Source organism: Benincasa hispida, chromosome 1, assembly GCF_027475165.1.
Source record: "Benincasa hispida cultivar pf3 chromosome 1, pf3_genome.v1.1, whole genome shotgun sequence".
Lineage (NCBI taxonomy): Eukaryota > Viridiplantae > Streptophyta > Magnoliopsida > Cucurbitales > Cucurbitaceae > Benincasa > Benincasa hispida.
In genome coordinates, this window is record NC_143478.1 from 26,235,558 (window position 1) to 26,259,436 (window position 23,879).

A 23,879-nucleotide genomic window follows, 5' to 3' on the forward strand; every position below is an offset into this window, starting at 1 on the left:
TCTTTTAAGAACTCACAATCTCTCTCTCGGGTTGGGGGGGGGGGGGGGGGGGGGGGGGAGAATTATCGCGTCCTCTGCATTTAACAATTTAAGTGCAGAGAACCAATTACATAACCGAATAAAGTGTGAATTGATGAAAGAGTGCCTCCATACCTCCATGCGTATATATTAGAACAATGACTAGGGTTCGAGGAAGAAAAGATGGGGAAAAAAAAAGTATGAATCGTATAAGAAACTGTGATATCCACAAAATCTAACAAGTCAACTACAAACAGTTTCTGTCTACAACAATGAACATTATACATAATTTAACAGATGCAGGAAAGCAAACAATATGCTTGTGGAGAGGGGAAGGGCCTTAAATGAGGAAAACAAATACAAGATTTTGTAGGTGGAGGAGCGAAATGTGGTATTTGGATAACAAATGCAACTAAATTTCTGGCAGCTAAACTCAAAAGTTTTGAACAGTGGGTCATCTCTTCTTTTATATATATATATATTAAATAAACTATTGGCAACAAGAAACGGTAGGTTCACTAGGCTATATCTTTCAACAAGTGGGAGAGGACGTATCTGATGTGTTGTTGTCTTTCGGACTTGGAGAAGAAGTAGATCCTTTCGATTTGTTGTCTCCAGTTGGTTGTTGATGAAGCTGATGCAGTTGATGGTACTGGTAATGTTGTTGTTGCTGCTGCTGCTGCGAGTGGATTTGAAGTTGTTGAAATTGCTGAGCAGTTAACAAAGTGTGCATTGCTTGATTGTTTGGGTAAAATGGTTGGCCAGCTCCAAATGAAGCAAAGTTTGTAACTGATCCACCATTTGGGATTGTTTGGCCAGTCAATACTTTCAAATGCTGAATTTCCTCTTTAAGTGCTTCATTTAGAGCTGTCAAAAGAGAGATACTGATAAAGATGGGCCCCCCCAAGAATATTACTGAATCTCATATGATCTAACACACAATGTTATAATTCAATAGAGAAGAGTTACAAAAAGAACTTTAACGGGACCTATAACATTACAAAGTTCATCTCATTTTGGAAATTATAAAAGCGCAAAAATGTCCTAGAAAAATATATAAGTAAACTGAAACTAGGTATAGAAAAAAGATATGTTTTTCTTCTAATTGAGTGATTGAGAAAGACTCTATATATACAAGAGGATTATCAATTAGTGTGCTGAAATTAAGTTGTCAATCTACACCTATAAGAAAAGAATAAAATTATAAGGTATATAGAAATAATTTAAATTAATTCTCCAATTTACAAATGCATACTTAGCTTGATTTCCTACGCTCCCCCTCAAGCTGAATGGTATATGCTAGCCATTCCAATCTTGGAAATTAGGCTACCAAGGTTTGTTCGATACAAAGCCTTAGTCAAGTATATCAATTTTCCCACCAGCCATTGATACCTATCGCGATCAACTGATTCATCTTCAAGATAAATTCCAAGTTTTGAATTTGCATCCATTGGTGTGTCAGCAGGTTTGCAACCACTCATTCCAGTTTCTTTTAAGAGGTCTAAAGTGTATTTTCGTTGGGTGACAAATATTTCTTTGCTTGATCTTGCTACCTCCATCCCTAGGAAGTACCTTAAGTATCCCAAGCCTTTGATCTCAAATGTCTTTGACAGGAGTTGCTTCAGTCAAGTTATTTCATCAAAAACATTTCTGGTAAGAATTATATCATCAATGTATATACTACTAACACGGTGATCTTACCTAGGGAAAAATGTTTGATGAATAGAGTATGATCAGATTGACACTGAGTATAGCCATCTTGCTTCAATACAGTGCTAAACTTTTCAAACCAGGCTCGAGGTGACTATTTCAGTCCATAAAGGGACTTCTTGAGTTTACATACCTTTCCTCTAGTATATTTGTCCCCAAATCCTGGGGGTATATTCATGTACACTTCCTCTACTAGATCACCATTTAAAAATGCATTCTTTACATCAAGTTGAAATAATGGCCAATCTAAATTGGCAGCAATAGAAAGGAGTACCCAGATAGTATTTAACTTGGCGACGGTGCAAAGTTTCCTAATAGTCAATCCCATAAGCTTGGGTGAATCCTTTGGCCACAAGGCGAGCTTTGAATCTCTTTATACTGCCATCCGGTTTATGTTTGGTTTAAAAAATCCATTTACATCCAACTGTGCGTTTACCAAGGGGCAAATCTGTAAGAACTCATGTTCCATTTTTTTCAAGTGCCTGCAATTCCTCCAGAGTAGCTGCTTTCCATTCAGGTTTCTGTAAAGCTTCCTGTACAATTTTTGGAATTTTTACCTGATCTAGTGGCATCACAAAATGCTCTAAAAAGCAGTGACAAATTAGTATAAGATAAGTGGTACTGTATAGGATGTTGAGTACATGAGCGAACACCTTTTCTTAAAGCAGTAGGTCTGTCCATGTCTTCTTCTGAATCTCGTGTACTATTTCAGAGACACTAGGATTTTGGTTTAGATCTTGGCTTTGCTGAACTTGTGTAGATTGTACTTTATTTCTCTTAGGTTCCCTCGTTCTTCGTAAGTATACTTGCAGTTCAGGCTCAGAAGAGGGCATGTGAGCATTCTCATCAGGAGTTTGCTCAGAAGAAGGCACGTGAGCATTTTCAGAAGGAATTTGCTCAGAGGAAGGCACGTGAGTATTTTCAGAAGATGAGATTAGAGGAAAGTTAGAAATACAGTCTCAATTTTGTGACTCAAGATCAGAATGCTCCCCCTGAATCGCAAAATTGAGAAAATATAACTATTTTTCAAAAAATGTGACATCCATGGTGTGAAAGAATTTGTGAGTTGGAGGATAACATTTGTACCCTTTCTTGTTTGGAGAGTACTCGAGGAAGATGCACTTCATAGATCTTGCATCAAGTTTACTACGATGGTGGGAATGTATATGAACATAAATGCAGTGCATCCAAAAACTTTCAGTGGTAGAGGAGATACGAGGTGGGAGGTAGGGTATAGTTTAAGTAGACTATGTAACAGTGTGTCGAATTCTAGGATGCGAGAGGGCAATCGATTTATGAGATGGGTAGCAGTTAGGCCAGCTTCACCACAAAAAATTTTTGGAACCTAAGAAGTAAGCATTATGGATCGGGCTACATCAAGGAGGTGGCGATTCTTGCATTCAACGACACCATTTTGTTGTGGTGTGTCGACACAAGAACTTTGGTGAACTATACCATGAGATTGAAGATAGGGGCCAAAAGTAGAGTTGAAAAAATCACGAGCACTGTCAGTTTTAAGGATTTGGATATTGGTTTGAAACTGGGTTTGGATCATTTTATGAAAAACTGTGAATAGCTGGCTAGTCTCAGATTTCTCTTTCATCAGAAATGTCCAATTTAAACGTGTGTGATCATCAACAAAAAGAAGAAACCAACATGTCCCATTGATATTTTTTACCTTTGAAGGTCCCCAGATGTCTCCATGGATGAAAGAGAATGGTTGAGATGGACAGTAAGTATGAGGTGAGAAATGAGCACATGTATGTTTGGAGAGTTGACAAATTTCACATTGGAAAGACCGACTCTTTTTATTAAGAAATAAACTTGGAAACAGACGCTTGAGGTAGACAAAGTTAGGATGACCAAGACGATAGTGCAACATCATGATAAGACTCTATTTAAAAACTTAGAAACATACACAAACTGATTATTAGACTGAACTGCAAGTTTACTGCATTTCATTATTGATGGGAAAATCATTCTTTTGAGAAGATACAATCTGACACATAATTCAGCATTGGCAATCGTCTTCCCCGATCCCAGGTCCTGAAAAATACAAGAGTTGCCAATGAATTTAGTTGAACAATGCAAGTACTTACTCAACTTACTCACAAATAACAAATTATATTCCAATTGTGGTACAAACAATACTGATTTAAGGATTATGGAGCTTGAAATTTGAATATTGCCAATCCCAATTACTTTACGAGTGTACCATCAGCAATTTGAACGGAGAGGTTTCCCCTATAGGGAGAGAAAGATGAAAATAAAGATCTATCACCTGTCATATGATTTGATGCTCTAGAGTCCACTATCCATTTGGATGGAAGGGTTTGAGTATGGAGAGCCAAGACTTTTGGTTACCTTGTAGTTGCCCAGTCCCAGAACCACTTACTGAAGGTTGATTTGTTTTATTCAGCAATTGTTGAAGCATGTCCAACAGATTTTTCGTCAGTGGTTGTTCGTTTGAAGTTTCAGAGATAGCAACAATGGCCCTAGTTTCGCGTGATCTTACGGCATTTGGCTTCCAATTTGCGGGTTTTCCATGTAGTTTCCAGCAAGTGTCTTTGACATGTCCAATTTATTACAATGGTCACACCATGGTCGTCCTTTGCACTGTCGACTATCACCTCAAGCAACAAGAGCAAGTGGATCATGACCTTGTTGGGAAATAAGAGTAGATCCACTTGGAGTAAGAGAATGTTCAATTGGGCCCATCATCACTTGCTTTCGACTCTCTTCTCTACGAACTTCAGAAAAAACTTCTCGAAGACTAGGTAATGACTTAGTACTGAGGATTCGACCACGAACTTCATCCAGAGATTTATTAAGACCCATAAGGAACTTGAAAATCTCGTCTCCACAATTTTTCGAAATTGAATACCATCAGTAGAACATTTTCATTCATGATTTTCGAATAAATCCAATTATTGCCAATAGCGAGATAAAGTGGTGTAATAAGTTGTAACCGATAAGTCACCTTGTTTGAGATCTTGAAGAGTGGTCTCAATTTGGAAAAGTTCAGTAGTGTTCTCTTGATTTGAGAAGGTATCTCGAGCAGCATTCCAAATTCCTTTGGCGGTTGAACATAGGAGAAAATTCTCTCCAATTTTGGTAGTCATGGAGTTGATTAACCAACTCATAACTTGATTGTTTTCAACCCTCCATATGCGAAACATTGGATCTTCGGAGTTGGGTGAAGTTGCCTTTCCTGTGATATAGTCTTCTCGTCCACACCATATATAAACATCATCACGGATTGGGACCATTGGAGATAATTAGGGCCCTTGAGTTTGTGACATGTTATTTGAGTATGTTGTGCTCGATGAAGCTAGTAACTCGAGGTTCTTGCCCTGCCATTGAAACGAGGGAAAGAGAAAAAAATATAGTCTATAAAAAACAGCAGCGGCTCCGGAGTTGAGGTACGGAGGCAGCGGTGAACGGAGGCCGTGGACAAAAGGCTAACTGGATAGAAATCCACACCATGCCGATCAGACAGAAACAAAGACGGAAGGCTGTTGATGCAGCGACGGTAAACAAGGAGCAAGTGTGGTAGATCAGATGGACAGATGCTTCGATCGACAATGCAAGATGCTTCAATCGACGATGCGAGATGCTGCGATCGAAGACGCAGCTGACTGTGCGGATCAAGTGGATCGACGGCGCGAATGACAGTGACAGAAGGCTGCCGATCGGAGTTTGATGCAGCAGTTATAAAGACAGCGCGAGATGCTTGGCCGAAGAGAAGAAGAAGATGTGGCTGGGTTTTTCTTCTCTTTTAAAATAGGGTTTTTGAGACTTCCTAAAATTTGTGTAGCTCTGATATCATGAAGCTAGGTATAGAAAAAGGATATGTTTTTCTTATATTTGAGTGATTGAGAAAGACTCAAATATATACAAGAGGATTATCAATTAGTGTGCTGAAATTAAGCTGTCAATATATACCTATAAGGAAATAATAAAATTACAAGGTATAAAGGAAATAATCTAAATTTATTCTCTAATTTACAAATGCATAATTAGCTTGATTTCCTACCTTTAGGTTGATTTCCTACATAAACAAATGTCAATTGCTTACTTCTATGAACGCTTCTGAACCTCAAGTTTCCAATTGCTTAATTCGACAAACCCTTCCAAATCCCAAGCGACTGGCAAGTTAAGGCAGTCATAACAAAGCTATGCTCTGATACTTCATCTAATCAACCTCTTGTTTAATATCAACTCTTATTACGTCTCTACAAATGTTCACTTGGGCCATACTCGTACTCAAGCCTTAACCCATATTCGTAACACTAAAAGCTTTTATGCAATAGGATGGAGACTTGGAGTTGGAGATTTCCAATGTGACAATGTCTATGAATGCCAAAAATGCAAATAAAATCATCATCCAACAAGTACCTAAATTTACTTATACAATTGAAAACAGAGTGACTAGATAAAAACTAAGAGAAGACAGCTATAATGTGCAACCACCAGAAAATGAAACTACAGAGGTCCTTACCATCTTGCAGGTGAACCTGCTGCTCCATTGTCTGCAACCGCAGCTTTAGTTCATTGTTCTCAGCAGAAAGACCGTTTGTGTCTCTCTGATAATAAGAGGGCAATAAGTAAAACATAATATCTTTATATACTGAAATACAGAGCAAATAGAATGCTAAAATTCAAATGATATGACACTATAGAATGGGCATCCAAAAATATGATAAACACGCACAATAAACTATATGATAATCAACCTGTAAGAGGGTTAACTGAGCAGATAAAGAAGTTGCCTCTGTTTGCAGAGTCTGAACTTTCCGTTCAAGCTCGGCAATGTACCGCATCTTTCTTTCCTTTGACCTAGCAGCCGACTGTCGATTTGCCCATATCCTATACAATGCACAACAAAGAGGATTACAACCAAATTTTCCTTTTTTTTCTTTTTTCCCCAGGAAACAGAATGAACATAATAGTTGAAGGACGTGAAGCAAATAATCTCAAACATGAAAAGAGTTCAAGAACACGCTTACAATGGAGAGGGGGAGGGAATATACAGGGTAAAATAAAGCCTCCAGGCTCTTCGAGATAAGAGAGAGGTTGTAAATGATCATACACCAGTTAAATTCTAGAAGCTGCCTCATAACTCAGCACAAAAGATCGAGTTTCATTTCTTATGGTTAAAATTCCCCAAAGAAACTCTTGATAGACAAATTATTTTATCTTGAAAATAAATAAAGTAATTTCATCAAAAGAGAAATTACAAAGACAAATGATTCAGTTCCTACCACTCAAATATATGGGGAAAAAAACATTTATTAGAAAGCAATGCTGTACAACATGCAGAAGCCCCAGAGTTTAATTACTAGTTAAAATGCTGCAACAACCCTTCATATACTATTATACAGAAAGAATAGGAATAGCTTCTGTAAAATAATTGGCAACAATTAAAAAAAAAAAAAAAAAAAACCATGTAACTAATAATAATAGAAGGTTAACCTAAACTACTTGATAACTCAACAATCTTCTCGTTTCATGTTTCAAAAAAAAATAAAAAGAGAAGCTTAACCTAAACTACCTGTCAATCATTGACAAACACACTTCATTACTATCATACATTTCTTGAAATTTAGGAAAGCATCCAACGAAGTTCAAATGTTGAGTTATCATAAATCGTGCAGCAACAGTAGTTTTGACTAGCATATGAACATGAATAGTAAATATAAACTGAGCAAAATAAAGCAACATGCAAAGTCTGTTGGGGATATGGATAAATCATGAAATAACACATTATCAGTTTCTTTCAAGTTTAAAGAAGGGAGAGAGAGAGAGAGAGAGAGAGAGAGGAGTTATGAAGGAATTATACCTCTTAGCACGTTTGGGGTCAATTAGCGCAAGCTCAGCGAGCTTTGTAGCTGACATGGCTTTCTTGGAATCGGCTGCAGAGGCTTCTTCAGACCCCGAGACAAGCATCTCAGGCTTTATGGTTGTCAAGCCATCCATGGACTGGCTATGCTGGTGTCTAACTCTCGGTCTCTCCTTCAAACCAACGGTTGCATCATCTTTAGAGGTTGCTGCTCCTATTGTTGAAGTAGGAATTGGTCTTGCTTCTCCAACAGCAGAAGAAGATGACTCGCCAACTTGTATTGCAGAGGTGGCGGTCGAAGAATTGAATTTGTCCATATCGAGGAACATGGACAATAAATCTTCCTCAGTATCATCAGAAAAAGAAGGGCCATCAGCACTACCAGTGACACCAAGGTCATTGTCAAAACAAATATCATCAGGAAGGGTCAGTATTTCTGAATGGGCACGTCTGTGACCAATATTTCTCGGTGGGTTATCAGGCATTCGACTAACATCATGGCTGAACCGATTAGAATCAGTGGGCATCCCATGACAAAATTGACCTGAATCGGAAAGAACACCTGAAGGCATTGGAGGAAGCAACATTGAAGATGAAGTTCCCTCCGATTTTCCATTGAAAATGCTTCCAGTTGGTGAAAGACCTGAGTGACGACTTGATGGTGGCGGATATCCACCAGAATAGCTTTGGGGTTTGTCCTTCTCCATCAACTACAAACACCCTTGTAAAGCAAGCAACTAAACAACACAGAAATCCCAAGTCACGAGTTCTTCATCAAACAAACAAAACTCCAAGTACCTGCAAAGCTCTGAAAAGGGTGTTCAAGAAATTGGATCAAAATCCCTCAAACCAGACACACATAAATAATCAAATGGTAGAAATCAAAGGAACAACACAACAACCAAGGCATAGATTGCAAGAAACCAAACTACAACCATAAATCCAAATTGCCAATGCATTCATAATAGGTTCAAAAAAGAAAACACCTGGAGGACAGTGAATTATGTGGAAGAAAATTGAGAGGCAGGCGCAAGAAATGGGGGAAGGGAGGAAAAAGAGTGGGAGAGATGACTTTTGCAGGCTACAATGAAGGAGGAAAATTTTGGAGTGAAAGTCTGAATTTACGCAATTGACCAAAAGTTAATCAAAGGTCTCTGTTTGCTAACAAAAGAATTGATTCACATAAAATAATAATAACCTTCTCTTGCTTTTCTATTTTTATTTTATGTTATTATATTATTTTACAAGAGAGAGATGTGTAATTAATTGCAATGAGACAGCTTACATGTCGGGGAAGAGAAAATCGCCTCCCAGGGATCTAAAAAAGAAGAGCACTCAAATTATTGATAATAATGAGGGGGTTATAATTACAAAAGAATTTTTTTGAGATTTGAGCATTATCAAGGTGATGTATTTTGTACAATTTTTTTTAAAGGAAACAACTCATTAAAATAAGAGAAATGTGAGCTAAGGCCCAGAGTACAAGAGGGTTATACAATGAGCGGAATAACAACCAAAGACCAATCGGATCAGCAAACGCACCCGGACATCTCAACTAGGTTGACACCCCCTTAGCACTCTCATCACATCCAAAAACAAACTAAAACTAACTATAAACATAAGAATAGCACAAAACATTACACTCCCCCAAAATGATCGAACACAGGAAAAAACAGAAAAATATAGTCTGAAAAATCAAGAAAACCGTAGACCACTGAAGAAGCTAAAAACCATCGCTTGGAAGGGAGGCAAATACTCTCTAGTTGAGATTGAATTCTGATAAACTGTAGCTATTAAAATGCTTGGAGAGGATACACCAAGAAGAGGCAAGCCGTCGGGCGGATTCGAAGCGATCTTGGCAAACAAGAGCCTTATCATGAAACACCCTTTGATTTCTTTCAAACCAAAGGTCTGCCAAAAGAGGCTCGACCGCATTAAGCCACAGTAGACGGCTGGATTTGTGGAGATTTGTTCCAACTAAAAGCTGCAGCAAGTTTCCCTTAAAATCATTGCTCATAACCCAAGAAAAGTTGAAGAAGGACAGCAACTTCTCCCAACACCAAGCTGAATAGGAACACGTAAAGAAAAGGTGGAGGGAGTCTTCAAACGAATGAAGGCACAAAGGGCATATCGAGGGGGAAATATAGCTGGATGCCAACTTCCTTTGCAAAACCGAAGCTACATTCAGCTGTCCAAAAAGCATTATCTAGACTAGAATATTAATCCTTCGCGGGCTACAAGTCTTCCACAAGGCCGAGAAAAGAGATTTGTCCAAAGGGGAAGAGGGGGAAAGGTGTAATTTAAGGGAATTGACCGTGAAGAGACCCGAGGCTGAAATGGACCACTCCCTTTTATCAAAATCCTCTGAAACTCTTCTTGTTGCAAGAACCCCAAGCAGCTCTTGAAAAGAAATAATCTCCTCATCTTTAAGCAAACGACAAAAGGTGATTGACCAAGCGGCCAATCTGCTGTCCCAATGGTCAGCAACCGAACCATTTGGAAACAAGGTGATTCTGAAGAGACTTGGAAATAAGGTACTGAAAGGGGTCACTCCTTCTCAAGGGTCTAATCAAAATGCAATCCTGCTGCCATTTCCAAGTTTGAAAGTGGCCAACGACTCAACTTTTAACCAAGACTTCGAAATACTGATCCACGGGCTTCTCAAACTTCTGCCCCCTTTACCTGCCGTGTGCCAATTAAAAGAATCCAAACCATGAATGCTTTTGATAACTTGGCCCCAAAGAGAGCCTTCCTCTTTAATAAATCTCTAGCCCCATTTAGCAAGGAGTGCTAAATTCATAATTTTGAATCCACCAAGGCCGAGGCCTCCATCTGTCATAGGTTTTTGCACCGAAGCCCACTTTACCAAGTGATTTAACTTGCTGCCATTGTGTCCTTCCCAAAAGAAATTCCTTGTAATCCTCTCCAATTTTGATGCAACTCCATCCAGCGATAGGAAGATGGACATAAAATGAGTTGGGAGGTTAGACAATACTGATTTGCATAAAGTGACTCTACCTCCTCTTGATAGGTTGAAACGTTTCCATTTGTCCAATTTAGCTTGAAAATTGTCCAAAACCGGTTGCCAAAAGGACCATTTTTTCGAGTACCCACCTAAAGGCAGCCCAAGGTATAGGAAGGGAAGGTGATCAGCCTTACAATTCAATGAAGCAACTGTGAAAAACAACTCATTTTCGTCCACATTTATACCATAAAGGGCAGATTTATCCCAATTTACTTTCTGCCCCGAACACCATTCAAAAAACTTCACCGTTTGCTTAAGTTTTGCAAACATGTTGCTGTCATATTTACAAAATAATAGAGTATCATCCGCAGATTGGAGGATGGAAATCTGAATTTTATCTTTGCCAACCACAAAACCTTCATAAAAACCGGCTTGAATAATCTTGTTCACCAAAGCACTTAAAACTTCACTAACAAGAAGGAAAAGGAAAGGTGAGAGGGGATCACCTTGCCTTATACCTCTTGTGGCAGCCACTCTTCCCCTTGGTCTACCATTGATGAAAACTGAAAACATTGGATTTTTAACGCAACCCATAATCCAATCTATCCATTTCTGACTGAAGTTTTTGCTTCTCAACACCTTTTCTAGAAATTCCCAATCAACACGGTCGAAAGCCTTTTCCAAGTCAAGCTTGAGAATCCACCCCTTCTTCTTTTTCACTCTATATTCCTCCACTGCTTCGTTAGCAATAAGAATGGGGTCTAAAATTTGTCTCCCTTCAATGAAGGCACTTTGGAAAGAAGCTATAATGCTTGACTGCTATTTTCTTCTTTTGAATAAGACAGATGAAGTTTTCTTTTATACACGCATTAAGCTTACCATTCTTATAGAAATCTTCAAAGGTGGAGTGCAGACTTTCCTTGATCAGGTTCCAAAATTTCAACAAAAACTCCATAGTGAATCCATCGGGTCCAGGTGCTTTGCATTTTCCAAGTTTCCTTATAGCTGCCTTAATTTCTTCGGATGAGAACTTGGATTGTAGGCTTAAATTCTGAATTGAGTTGATGCATGGCCAGTCTAGGTTCAAAAGAATATGCCTCATCCCCGGGGATGTAAGGAAGATACCGCTGTAAAAATTCAGGATTAAGCGTTCAATCTCTCTAAAAGATTTTTTTGGCACCCCTTGATCATCTATTAGTTCAAAAATAAAGTTTCTTCTCTTCTTTGCAGCTAAGAATTTATGATAAAAACTTGTGTTTTCATCTCCCAACTTGAGCCAATTCAACTTACTTTTCTGAATTAGATTTACTTCCTCCAATCTATAAAGAGACATTAAATCTGATTTCAAAGTGGATCTAAGTGCCAATTCACTGCTAGAAAGGGTAGAGCAATCGGCAAGAGCATCCCATTTTTCAATTTCTTTTAACAGCCCCTCCTTTTTCCTTCTTTGAACTTCTTGGAATTTCGAATGCCACTCCTTTACTGCTGTCTTTACCTTTTTCAGCTTCTGATTAAGGGCAAAACCGGCCCAACCCTGGACATCACTGCTTAACCAAACTGTCTCAATAAGTTTGACACACTCCTTATTGAGCAGCCAGCTGTTACAAAATCTAAAAGGGGAAGGACCCCAGCTGAAAGACCCTGCTTCTAGCAAAATTAGAAAGTGATCTGAGAAGGATCGAACTTGCCTATTAGCTCTATAGTTTTCAAACAGCTCATCCCATGCTTTAGAGATGAAAAAGCGATCTAATAGAGATCTTGAAGCTGAAACACCTTCCCTAGACCAAGTAAAGTTGTCATTTCCCAACCGGACCTCCAATAGATTGGCTTGGTCTATGAAGTTGTTAAATTTCCTCATTCCTTTAGTGCTTCTGCCCATAGGAAATCTTTCATGAGCCCATCTTGTAATATTGAAGTCTCCCCCAATACACCAAGCTTCTACACAATAAAGAAAGAGATAGAAGTTCTGGCCAAACGAATTTTCTTTCTTTGTAGTCATTTGGTCCATAAACATTAGTGATCCAGCAAGTCTTTTTACAAGTAGTGTTGCATTTTATTAATAACGAATACCCTCCTTTCAATGTTTCAACCACAGAGATCAAACTCATATCCCATAATGTCAGTAATCCACCTAAATTGCCATACGATTCCACAAATTCCCAATCCCATCCTATTTCTTTGGAACTCCAAAGGGATTTGATGAAGCTCATTTCAAAGCTTTCTCTCTTTGATTCTTGAATTAGAACTACTGTTGGATTGTGTTTCTTTAGAAAACGATTGAGAGCTAACCTTTTATTAACATCTTTTAGGCCTCTTGTATTCCAAGTCACGATTTTTATAATTAAGGGCCAAAATTTTGGTTGCAGCCTCAGCAACCAACTATCAATCCAGAATAAGGCGGCAATCAGTGACTATGGACTTTAGATGGGCTGGAAGGTCACACGGATGACTAGAGAGATGGAGCCGACAACAAAAGCTTCTGAAAAGATATCCTCCTCTGTCTGAAACAGGGGATTTAAATCAGATACAAGAGAGGCTTCTTTTCTTGTCTCCTCTGTATTTCCCTTTGATATATTCCAGTCCACTTCTTCACTACTCACACTGAAGGAGAACTAATGAAGACATCCCCTTTATCTTTTGAAAATCCACCCGGGGTGGAGCTTGGAGAGCCTCTCAGAAAAGTACACTCTGAATTAGGTAATGAAAAAACAGAGTGTTCAAATAGAGGAGGAAAGGGGGCTGACCTGAAACTTTGGGGCAAACCTTGAATTGAAGTGCAACGAGCTTCTAATAAATCCGGGTTTTGAATAGCCACTGATTTGGCTTTAAGACTTGATTTCTTGATTGAATCCTTCACAAGCTTTCTTCTGATGAAATGCTTTGGGAAGGATTTAAAGAGGCAGGGGGATGCTTTGCTTTATAGAGTCATTTAGCCCCTAATTAGCTAGGCCTTGGCACTGACTTACTGCAGGGAGGGAGATGTTGCACGAAGGAGGAGATGGAATTGTTGAAGGAGGATACAGGAACCGACAGTGGCAGAGGAGCCAAATTTTTTGCGGAAACAGGGGAAGAAGGCTTAATCGGGTTAGAACAGGGGAGAAGTGTAACGGACTTGGGTGACGAATGAACTTCTTTGGTGGATGGGGAAAGCAAAAGTGCCTGCCGCGAATTAAGATTCGAAATAGATACTTCCGCGTCACAAAATCCTAAGGACTTTTCACCTTCTTGAGCGAGCGGCTGTTCAACTTCAAAAGGCAAAAAGCCGGCTGCACAATCTCCTTCTCCCATCTCTCTCTTCTTAAATACTCGAGGCGCCTTTTCAGATTTGTCATTAAAGGACTGTGTCTTTTCGACTTCTTTCACATGAGACCCTTTACATGCTAGTGACTGTTCGACTTCTTCAACTAAAAAGGAGGAAAGAGTGGTTGAATTTCCGGTGTATCTTCCCAGAGAATGTGGCTTTTCACCTTCCTCCGCAAAACTTACAGCTCTTTTCAGGGCACACTTTTTTTAGATTGGATTCGGGTTTCTTGAGAAATTTGGCTTGGATTGAGAGGAGACAAGGAAGGTCCAATCTGAAATATCTAAATGGAAATTGACTCCTTCATCTTTAATAACTTGATTCAACCGAACAAGATCAATTGGATTAGAAAAATCCTTAAAGAATAAATTCCCAAAAGACTTGGACGGAGCTTCTAAACATTCAATATTACCAAAATTTAAATAAAAATTACCACGATTTTCATCCTTAATTTCGATAGTAGCCAGCATGAATCCACAAAGGTTTCGTCTAACTTGAATTTTGGCTTCTAAACAATTTGTGAGGTTGAGAGTTTCTGAAGCAATTGATTTCAAACCCCCTAAATAAGCTCCTATGGCTTCAAACGTATTTCTTTCCCAATAGTCCAATGGAAGATTCTTGATTGATAACCAACCTCCAAATCCTTTTATTACTGAGGTTCTTCCATGCCTTGACGGATTCCATTTTTCGAACATCAAATGATAAGGACCAAGCATTTGCCATTTGCCCGGGTTTAAAATCAGAGCATTCAAATCACCATTACTGACCTTAATTAAGGCTTTATCTGCAAACAGGGGATTTATAGAAACACTGGAATTGAAGGCCTCACTCAACACTTTTGAAATTTCCTTCCAATCATTAAAAACCAGGAGTCTTGAGATGATCCATAAGCTACTAAAATCTTCTTTGAGAACTTCATGACCCTTTTGAATCCAAAAAAAGCTCTTACTCTGTTTTACTAACCTCTAAACAGGGGCTTCTGATGTGAGAATGCATTAAGCTTTGGGGGTTTAGAAACCGGCTGAGGGAGCTCTTTACTTCCTTTCAACACCTCTGAATAACTTTTCTCTTGATGATCCAATAGATGGAGCATTGAACGAGTATTATTGACCTGAGCTATCTCAGAAAGAAGTTTAAAGGAGGAAAAACTTACTTGTTGAACAGGTGGCTCTTTGAAGATGTGAATGCTGGTTTCAATCGTGTCCTTGAACTCTTGCCATCCAGATTTATCATCACCATACGGAATGTGGATATTCTTTCTTCCCCCTGAGGCTGGCCACATTGCACACTCTACAAACCACATATCTTTAGCTCGGAATTTGGCTAAATGGATGAAACTCTCGTCCACTCTTTCCTTTAGCAAAAAGAATTCAAAAGTTGGACCAAACAGTAGTCTTCTAAAGCTTTCTTTAAGCCAAAGGGCTGAGACCATAGAAAGGAACATGGATTGACCTCTTTTCAGATCTTCCACGAGGAACCCGGAACCTCTTGCCACATACAGAAAAAGTGATCAAGAATACTACAACTTTTGATCACCATGGCCGAAAATCGCACAGACACAAAGCACAGCGAGCCGTGGGAAGGAAAACCACCTGAGAGTGAAGGAGATGAGGGAAACAAGAGGGAAAGGGGCACGGTTAGGGTGAGGATCTATAGTGAGTACCGGCGGGGTGGGTAGAGGAGGGGAAGGGAGGCTGAGTTGGGACAAGGAGGGAGGGGAGAGAGGGGAGAGAGACATTTTTTACATAGAGTCACAAATATAATTCCTTGCACTAAAGGCCCCATAACAAAGCACTAAAGGACTATTTTGTTAGCACTAAAGAAGACGACTCCAAAGGTGCCAAAGGAGAGCCCTCACCATACAACCCTAAAGAATTCTAGCTTTATCTCTCAATGACAAACCCTCAATAGCATAACGGAATCAAAAGTCCAGATTTTGATGAAAATCTCTCAACTCTATTGTTCCTCGCACTAAAGGCCCCATAACAAAGCACGAATACAAACAAACCACAAAAAATGACCCTTATTACAAAAAGGAAAATGAAGCATAAACTCCTCAAACGCACGGAACTACAATCTCTAAGTTGGGCCAAGCTGAGAACATTGGACTAAAAGAAACAAGTCTAAACTGCCTAGGTGTCAAAAGATGATCGAGGTCCTCAACTGCACCTCTAAACAAGATACGACATTGTGGCTTAACAAGCAAGGCATCCTTCTCATAATCTGATCCAGGATGTAACTTTCTCATGAAGAACCTGCCGAACAAAAAATTTTACCTTCTTGGGAATTTTAACATTCCACATAAAATAACAGACGAAAAGACTAGTGGAGGAGGGATTAACCAAACAAAAAAAGAAAAAGGAAATTCACGAGAACCCCATAGAAGGACTAGGGTCCCAAATATGAATATCCCTCCTCTCTTGATTAATAGAGAAATCCCCGAGTAAAGATAAAAGAGCCAAAATATCCATTGTTTCCCTATCAAACAACAAATGACACAGCCCACGGCCTAGAGAATGAGAAATACCCCAGTAGTGAGTGGTATAAATAAAGAAATAAAGAGCAAATGGGTATATATGATTCCCAGCCACTTCTCCGCACAAAAGTATATGCCCACCCCGTTACCCACCAAACTCTAAACAAATTGCAAATAGAAAAGGAGCCCCTCAAATATAGCTTTCACAAATTTAAGCTTCTATCGATTTTAGCCTTTTTACTTTTGAAACGCTTGTCTTGGTCCTTGTGGTTCTAAAAAGTATTTGTTTTGGTCCCATAATTTTCTTTCTTATTTTATTTTTATCACAGTTTTAACAACCCACTACTTTCAATAAATTTCTTATAACAATAAGTTTGTATTAAAAAGTTTCCATAGTGTAAAGAATCCATGTCAGAATTTTGCAAACAGTGACCAAATTGGTCACTTTTTAAAAGTACATAGACCAAAATGAACTTTTTAAAATTATAGAAACTAAAATAAACATAAGTTAAAAAGTGCATAGACTAAAATTATAAGGCCTAAAATAAACACAAATGAAAAGCACAAGGACCGTAACAAACACTATTGTAAGTTTAGGGACCAAAATGAAATAGAGACGAAAATGCAAGGCCCAAAATAGTATTCAAACTTTTATTTTTAAATCTATGTCAATAATTTCTTTAGACAATATCCTTCATTATTTTCATAATATCTCTATGTCCACTATTTTATGTGATTTGGGGCTGTTAATAAATTCAATTGAATTAGTTCAAAAACCAAAATTTCCATTTCTAATTAAATACTTAAACTTTAGAAAGTTTGAAACGAAGAACTTCTGGAATGGAATTCGAGGATGTTAAATAACAACTTGTTACCCAAAAAAAAAAAAAAAAAAAAGCTATCAGTCACCTGGGTCTTTGGATTTTAAAACTGGGATGCTTTTATTTTTCCTTTGTAAATTTACTCTCTTCTTTATCTTTTGTACTATCTTGAGCTTTGGCCCTTTTCATTACTCCCTTTTTTTTTCTGAAAGAGCTGTGTTTATTGCCTGAAAATTCATTTCTCAGTTCAATTTCTTTTACGATCCTTCTACAAAATTGAGATTGAGATTGGGAAATGAGAAACCTAGCCAAAGCAAAAGGCCACAGATCCACTCAAAGACAAAAACAATCCCAGGTTGGTTCAAAGAAAATAAAAGAAATTTAGGAGTAGAAAAACTCTCCAGTATTGAAACAACAAAGCATATAATAAAGCAACAATTTATGTGCCCCAACGTGTGATGCAGAGTATGAACTCATTTCAATACCCTGGATCTTCTTTCATTGACTAATGGTTCTTTTTCCCTTAATTTCGATTCAGACAGGTGGAATTCGAAGAATCAACCCTCAAATGAGAAAGTTTTTCTCTTCTTTTTTTTCATGAATACTGAAAATTAATTTGGTTTTTGATTCCTAGATAAACCAATGGCGAATTATCTGATGGTGAAAGACCGATCTTCAGCGGAACCAATAGAGTTTGAGCTTGTAGACATATATGAATAAGCATAAAATGAAGATAGGAATAGAGAAAATACCTTGAAACCAGACGAGGGAAGAAGATCTGTGAAGAAGACAAAGAGAAGGAATGGCCACCGGACCAGCTTGCAGGGGAAGGGGAGGGATGAAGCCACCAGCTAGGGCTGTATCAATTTCTTCCCTTTTTAATTTTTTAATTAACTTTACATAAATTTTAGCAAATAACCTTTTTGTTTTGTCTTAAAAATTTATGAATTATATGTCTAAACTTTCAATTGCATTATATCTTACTTTCAAAATAAATATTACTTTTTTAAATTCTCACCAATTTCATTTTTGTAAGTACAACAAATATGAAGTAAGGTCATTGCAGCTAATAATTTTCACTTTAAAATCTATAAATAATTGTCATTTTTATTAATTCGAAATAGTGAATTATGATTGAATTCGGATTAATATCTTATGACAATAGTGAATTATAATTGAACTCGGATTAATATTTATTTTAATTCAACTTATTTTATTAAAGTAAATATTTTGGTTCCTCTTCATCCATAATATCTAATTTTATCAAGAACAAATAACCTAAATAATTGTTAGATTGTCTTTTTTTCCGACACTAACCTATGTGATTTGAATAATTTGGTTGGGTTAAAATTCTAAACTTAAATCTATGCAACTTTTTTTACAATGGGCAGATTTTTGCAATGAGCATGTTGTTTTTTTAAAAATAAAAATTTACTATAATTTTTAACTCTCCTTATATAAATGTTTTAATTCTTTGTACAGTATTTCTTAAAAATAAATATATATATTTCTAAATATTTTGATTCACTTGAAAGGTTATTTTTAGTTCATCACGGACGTCTACAATGGTTGACTTTTTCTATTTACTCATACATCGTTTAATGACCATCTCATTTTTTTAAATGTATGCTTGTTTTCCAACGGATAATTTACTATAGTTTTTAACTTTCTTTATAGAAACATTTCAATGCTTAGTCCAATAATTTTTTAAAAAATAAATACATATATCTTTCTAAATATTTGATGCGCGTAAAAGGTTATATTATTATATGTAAATAAATAAGATTTTTTGACATCTGACTTGAGTTTCTAGCTCATTTGAGTTTTGCAAATATTAATGTACGGTCATATTTTAAAAAATATAAGTGAGAAAATCAATGAGACACGTCTCAAAGAGTTAATTCCATCACTTTTATCTTTTTTATAAATAAAATGAATGCAAATAACAAATTTGCAATGTTTCGTATGGCAACACTTTAAGTCCAATTCTTATAATAACTTTTGAAGTAATGTTAAAACTCATATCGTATAACTACTTTAATTATGCATTTTTTGTTACCGTGTGAGCATGACTCAGTTAGTATAAAATATATACGATTGACAAAGAGGTTAGAGGCTGTACTAAAAACAAAGGGTCAAAGGTAAATCTCCGTTTGCATATTGTTAAACTTTAAAATCTCCATTCTTGAATTACTGCCATAAAAATATACTTTACGAATAGACTTATATATACATTTCCTACAAATATCTATCGATACCAACATTTTATTCATTTCATAATTTCACCTTAGATTTTAACACTATTCTATGTTCAACGGACACAATGTTTGTTCTATCAACTTGAGGTTGGATTAAAAGGAGAAAAGAAAGGGGGGGAAAAGATTTTTTGTACGAATGACCAAAAATTGGATAAAAAATGTCAAATGATCCCATTTAAAAAAAAAAAACATTGAATGACCCTTTGTTGATATTAAATTCGGGTGAAATTACCAAAATATAATTGCATGCACGTGGAAAAGCATCTTGCTCTCTCACTATATCTCTCTTGCCCTCTTTTGTTCTCTATATCTCTCGAATCTCTCTCTATATCTTTCGCTCTCTATATCTCTCGCTCTCTCTATATATATCTCGCTCTCTCTCTAATATATCTTGCTCCCTCTCTCTATATCTTTCTCTCTCTCGCTCTACCTATATCTCTCGCTCTCTCTTCATGGCTTGTTCATAGCTCTACCCATACTCTGCTAACAACTATAATCATGGTGCTAAAGCAAATCTCTATGGAAGTGACTCAAAATCTCACAATTTCGCTCTCTCTTGGTTTCGCTTTCTTCCGTTTTGTCAACTTTAGTTTGTCGAAGTTGGTCGGAGAAGAAATCATGAGCATCATCAGTGAAGAAGAGGAACGATTGATGTCCTACAGGTTGGTCTTTCAATGCCACCACCAAGAACGAAAGAGAAAAAGAAAAAAAATAATATAAAGTTGAAGGAGAAAAGAATAAGGAATGGGGAAAAAAAAAGTTGAAGGTCCACCAGAGAATAAGAGGTCTGAAAGAGGAAAAAAGGACAGAAGATTGCATCGGAGAAGAACAAGGAAAAAAAAGAAACAAATTAGGGATATATTTGTAACTTCACTGAATCATGAGATCATTTGATATTTATATGAGATCATTTAACATTTTAGGTCTCTAAAACGGTCAGCCATCCAAATTTCCCCAAAAACATGGAGAAATTTGTACGAATGACCCAAATATTGGGCCCAAAATGTCTAATGACCCATTTTTAAAAAACAATGTCAATTGACCCTCTGCTGACATCATCGTCATACCAAATTACGTAATTTGCTCTTATTTCTTCGTCTTCTTACCTTTTTACTGAGAACCCACCAAAACTAAACTATTCTTCATTCAAATTTTCCAAGGCTAATGGCTTTGTATCGCTCATAAACGAAAAAACTATTTCCGGCTTGCAAACGATTCTACTGCCGCTGACAAATCGAATCTTATCGGTAAATCTTTCAATATGGTTTTTTTGTTTTTTTTTGGTTTTCGATGTGTTCTATGGTTGAAGACGAGTAGAAATAGTTTGTGAGCGAGATAAGTGAGAGTGAAATCGGTAGAGCGACACCGGAGAGAGCGAATGTGAGTGAGATAAGTAAACCTATGGTTTTTATGGTTTTCGATTTGTTGTATGGTTGAAGACGAGTAAAAAGAGAGAATGTCAGGGAGATAAGTGAGAGCGACACCGGAGAGAGCGATGCCAGCGAGATTTAAACAGAATGTTGTTTTACATTTTTTTTTCTAAAGGAGTTTACTGATTGAATTTTTATTTCATGCAAGAGTGATTTAAGATGGCTACACGTTTCAGAATAGCCGAAGCCGATCGATTTCCCGGTCAAGTAACCAGCTTGGCCCACATTACTAATGCAAACAAGATTGTCAAAGAGAAGCTCACGCCAACGCAGTTGAACATATTCAAGAGAACAATTTTTAGGCGTTTTGTAGACATTGACATGGTGTTTAACAGCCCAATTGTCCATCACATGTTGCTTAGAGAAGTGAAGAGGACAAGATCAGACTCAATGTCATTCTCTGTCTGTAGGAAGGTTATCACCTTTTCGAAGGATGACTTTTTGGTGATGACTGGTTTGTGGCAATTCCCAACACAAGTTGATCGGAACCAGTAGTCCTCATATGAACTTGCTATCAATTATTTTGGTAATCGAGTGACGAAGGATACTTTACACCTCCGCCAACTTAAAGAAAAATACAAGGACTTAGAGTTTGAAAATGATGATGATGCTGTGAAGATCAGCCTAGTTTACTATACTGAGGTCGCAATGATGGGGAAAAACAAATAGAAAAATGCAATCGAACTCAAACGTTTCAAGGACGTTCAAAACTTGGAGTACTACAATAGTCTTGATTGGGGTATCATTATTTGGGAGAGGACATTAGATGCCCTGAAGACTGCGTTGAATGATAAGAGTAGTCTATACAATACGAGGGTCAAAGCAAATAAAAACTACGTTGTGAAGTACTCCTTACGTGAATTTCCTCAAGCATTCCAGGTAAATTTGATTAACATAATAATCATGTTGCTTGATCTAATATTACTATTGTTCTTAATATATTTTAAATTTTATTTAGGTATGGACACACGAGATCCTAGCTTCATCGATAGCTGGAAACATTGCGAAGCGAAGGAGCAAGGTGGCTTTGTCCTACATATTACGATGGTCATGCTCCCACTCAATGTCCTTCAAAGTACTCGAGAGAGAGATATTTGAGTCTAACAATGTATGTTTACTCTATGCATAATATGTTTATCTGGTTATTAAATTGACACTAACCAGTTTACTGGGTTGTTAATGCAGATAAAGGTTAAAGAGGGCACTGTGATGTCAGATGCTGAAAGGGAGTTTCAGGATACCCTAGTGGAACGATGAGCTATATTTGAGCTAAGTGCGGATGATGATAGTTCTGAAAGTGGCAATAGGTCGATGAGTGAGGGGGATGGTCCTGAAAGTGAAAGTGAGGTGATGACCATTGTGGAGATGACAATGATGAGGTTGTCAGGGTGGAGGAAAGGGATAAACCCGAGCATTTTGAGCATGGGGATGCTGAATATGGAAGGGTGGAAGGAGGAACATACACACGTAGTGATGATATGTTCCATGATATGATGGAGGACGTACGCGAGGAGGACGAGTTGAACCAAGTTGATGTCTTTCTTGCGAACTCTGGTACAAAGCGACCTGTGGATGAGGAGTGTCCGGAGTATGTTGCCCGCCGCAGGGAGGGAGCCAATCCCGACGAGTCTATTTATTCATACCTGCGGTCCATTGACAGCTCACTATCGAGGTTGGATGGCTATATATCGGGTTTAGATAGTCATGTATCCAGTAGGGAGGAAAACATGATTAACATGAAAGGGCAATTGTCGGCCATCCTATCATTGTTGCAGTCTATGTGCAAGGTTTGCATCATTTTATGTCTTTATGTGTTTAGCTTTTACGTGTTTGTAAACTCACCATTTTACTTTACTACTTGAAGGGTTCCACAGTGAATGAGGAGACGACCAGGTCACCCATCCCATCTCGGGATCCCGATACGACTGCGACTGCCTCTGACACTCCCATTCCCATCCCCCCTTTATAGCTCGATACCACCATTTCACCTACTTCCACCCCCCTGTACAACTCGATACCACCACTGCCACGACATCACCAATTGACATTAAACCTATATAGGCCGACGTCCCACAAACAGGGCCCGACATGTCTGCCTTACTCACCATGCCACATACAGAGGCTGACATGTCTGGCATTCCAAAGGCCGACACTTCTGGGATTGTTACGACCACAAAAAGAGTTCCACTGGTGAGTAATATTGATCAGCAATCTTTGTTTATATTTGTATATTTCTTGATGAGTAACATTTTGTTATCTGTTTATGTAGGAATCTCGAAGAATTAGTCGTAAGAGAAAATCGGTTGATAAATATACACCCCCAGCCCAAGTAAAGAAGAAAAGTGTGGTTAAACATCCTCTCCCAGGTGTAGCTACGTCAATATCCAGATCGATCGTTACATATAACGTAGCACACGATGTTCCACACAATATCCTGACATAAATGATGGGCTGGATCTTGGACGATAATACAGACAACGAGTGTAAGACCCTAACACTAAATATAAGGTGGAAGGTTATTCGAAGAAGGAAAATCCTAAGTAATAAAGATATTGGGGCAATGGTGAAAGCGTTAGTACTAAATTATAGCAAAAGGTGGCAAGTGGGCCAACGCATATGGAGGACTTAAGCACATTAAACGCAAGAGTGCGTGGGAGGCTAAAAGCAAGAAGACTTAGGCAATGGTCGTGGGCTTGCATACAACTAACGCAAGGACATGCTGATGTAAGCAAGGCATTCGTTGGAGGCATGTGTCGAGCGGGCATGCCAAGCGCACAGCCCATGCGTCGAGCCCAAGCACACAGCCCATGTGTTGAGCAGGTATGCCAAGTGTCACAGTCATGCTTGTCCAGGGCCTGTTGCCCATGGCCGCATGCCCGATCCAACCCCTTCTAGCATACTTTCATATCATGTACTGTATTAGCTTAGTTAGCTTGCTTTCTTTACATTTTCATTGTAAGTGACCACTCGCCCTTTTGCATATGCAAGGGTGCCAGTTGGCTTTTTGTTCAGAATGCACTATATGGGGATAAGACTAATCATTACTTCCCTATACCCG

The 23,879-nt window shown here is 38.0% G+C and overlaps 1 protein-coding gene across 3 annotated transcripts; it reads right to left on the bottom strand.

Annotated features, from left to right (window-relative positions):
- Positions 1-204: 204 nt before the first annotated feature.
- Positions 205-18,170, bottom strand: LOC120084643 (putative transcription factor PosF21). 3 transcript variants are annotated; one of them, XM_039040460.2, is made up of 6 exons: positions 17,886-18,003; positions 8,856-8,888; positions 7,571-8,378; positions 6,465-6,597; positions 6,230-6,314; positions 205-885 (listed from the first exon to the last, which is right to left on the bottom strand). In XM_039040460.2, exons 3-6 carry the CDS (start codon positions 8,275-8,277, stop codon positions 551-553), a joined length of 1,260 nt encoding a protein of 419 aa, XP_038896388.1. In that variant the 5' UTR covers positions 8,278-8,378; positions 8,856-8,888; positions 17,886-18,003; the 3' UTR covers positions 205-550. The 3 variants fall into 3 exon arrangements, with proteins under 3 accessions (XP_038896388.1, XP_038896397.1, XP_038896384.1); XM_039040469.2 differs by lacking the exon at positions 8,856-8,888 and adding an exon at positions 17,222-17,360 and having other exon boundaries at positions 17,886-17,992; XM_039040456.2 differs by lacking the exon at positions 8,856-8,888 and having other exon boundaries at positions 17,886-18,170.
- Between the last annotated feature and the right edge of the window lie 5,709 nt (positions 18,171-23,879).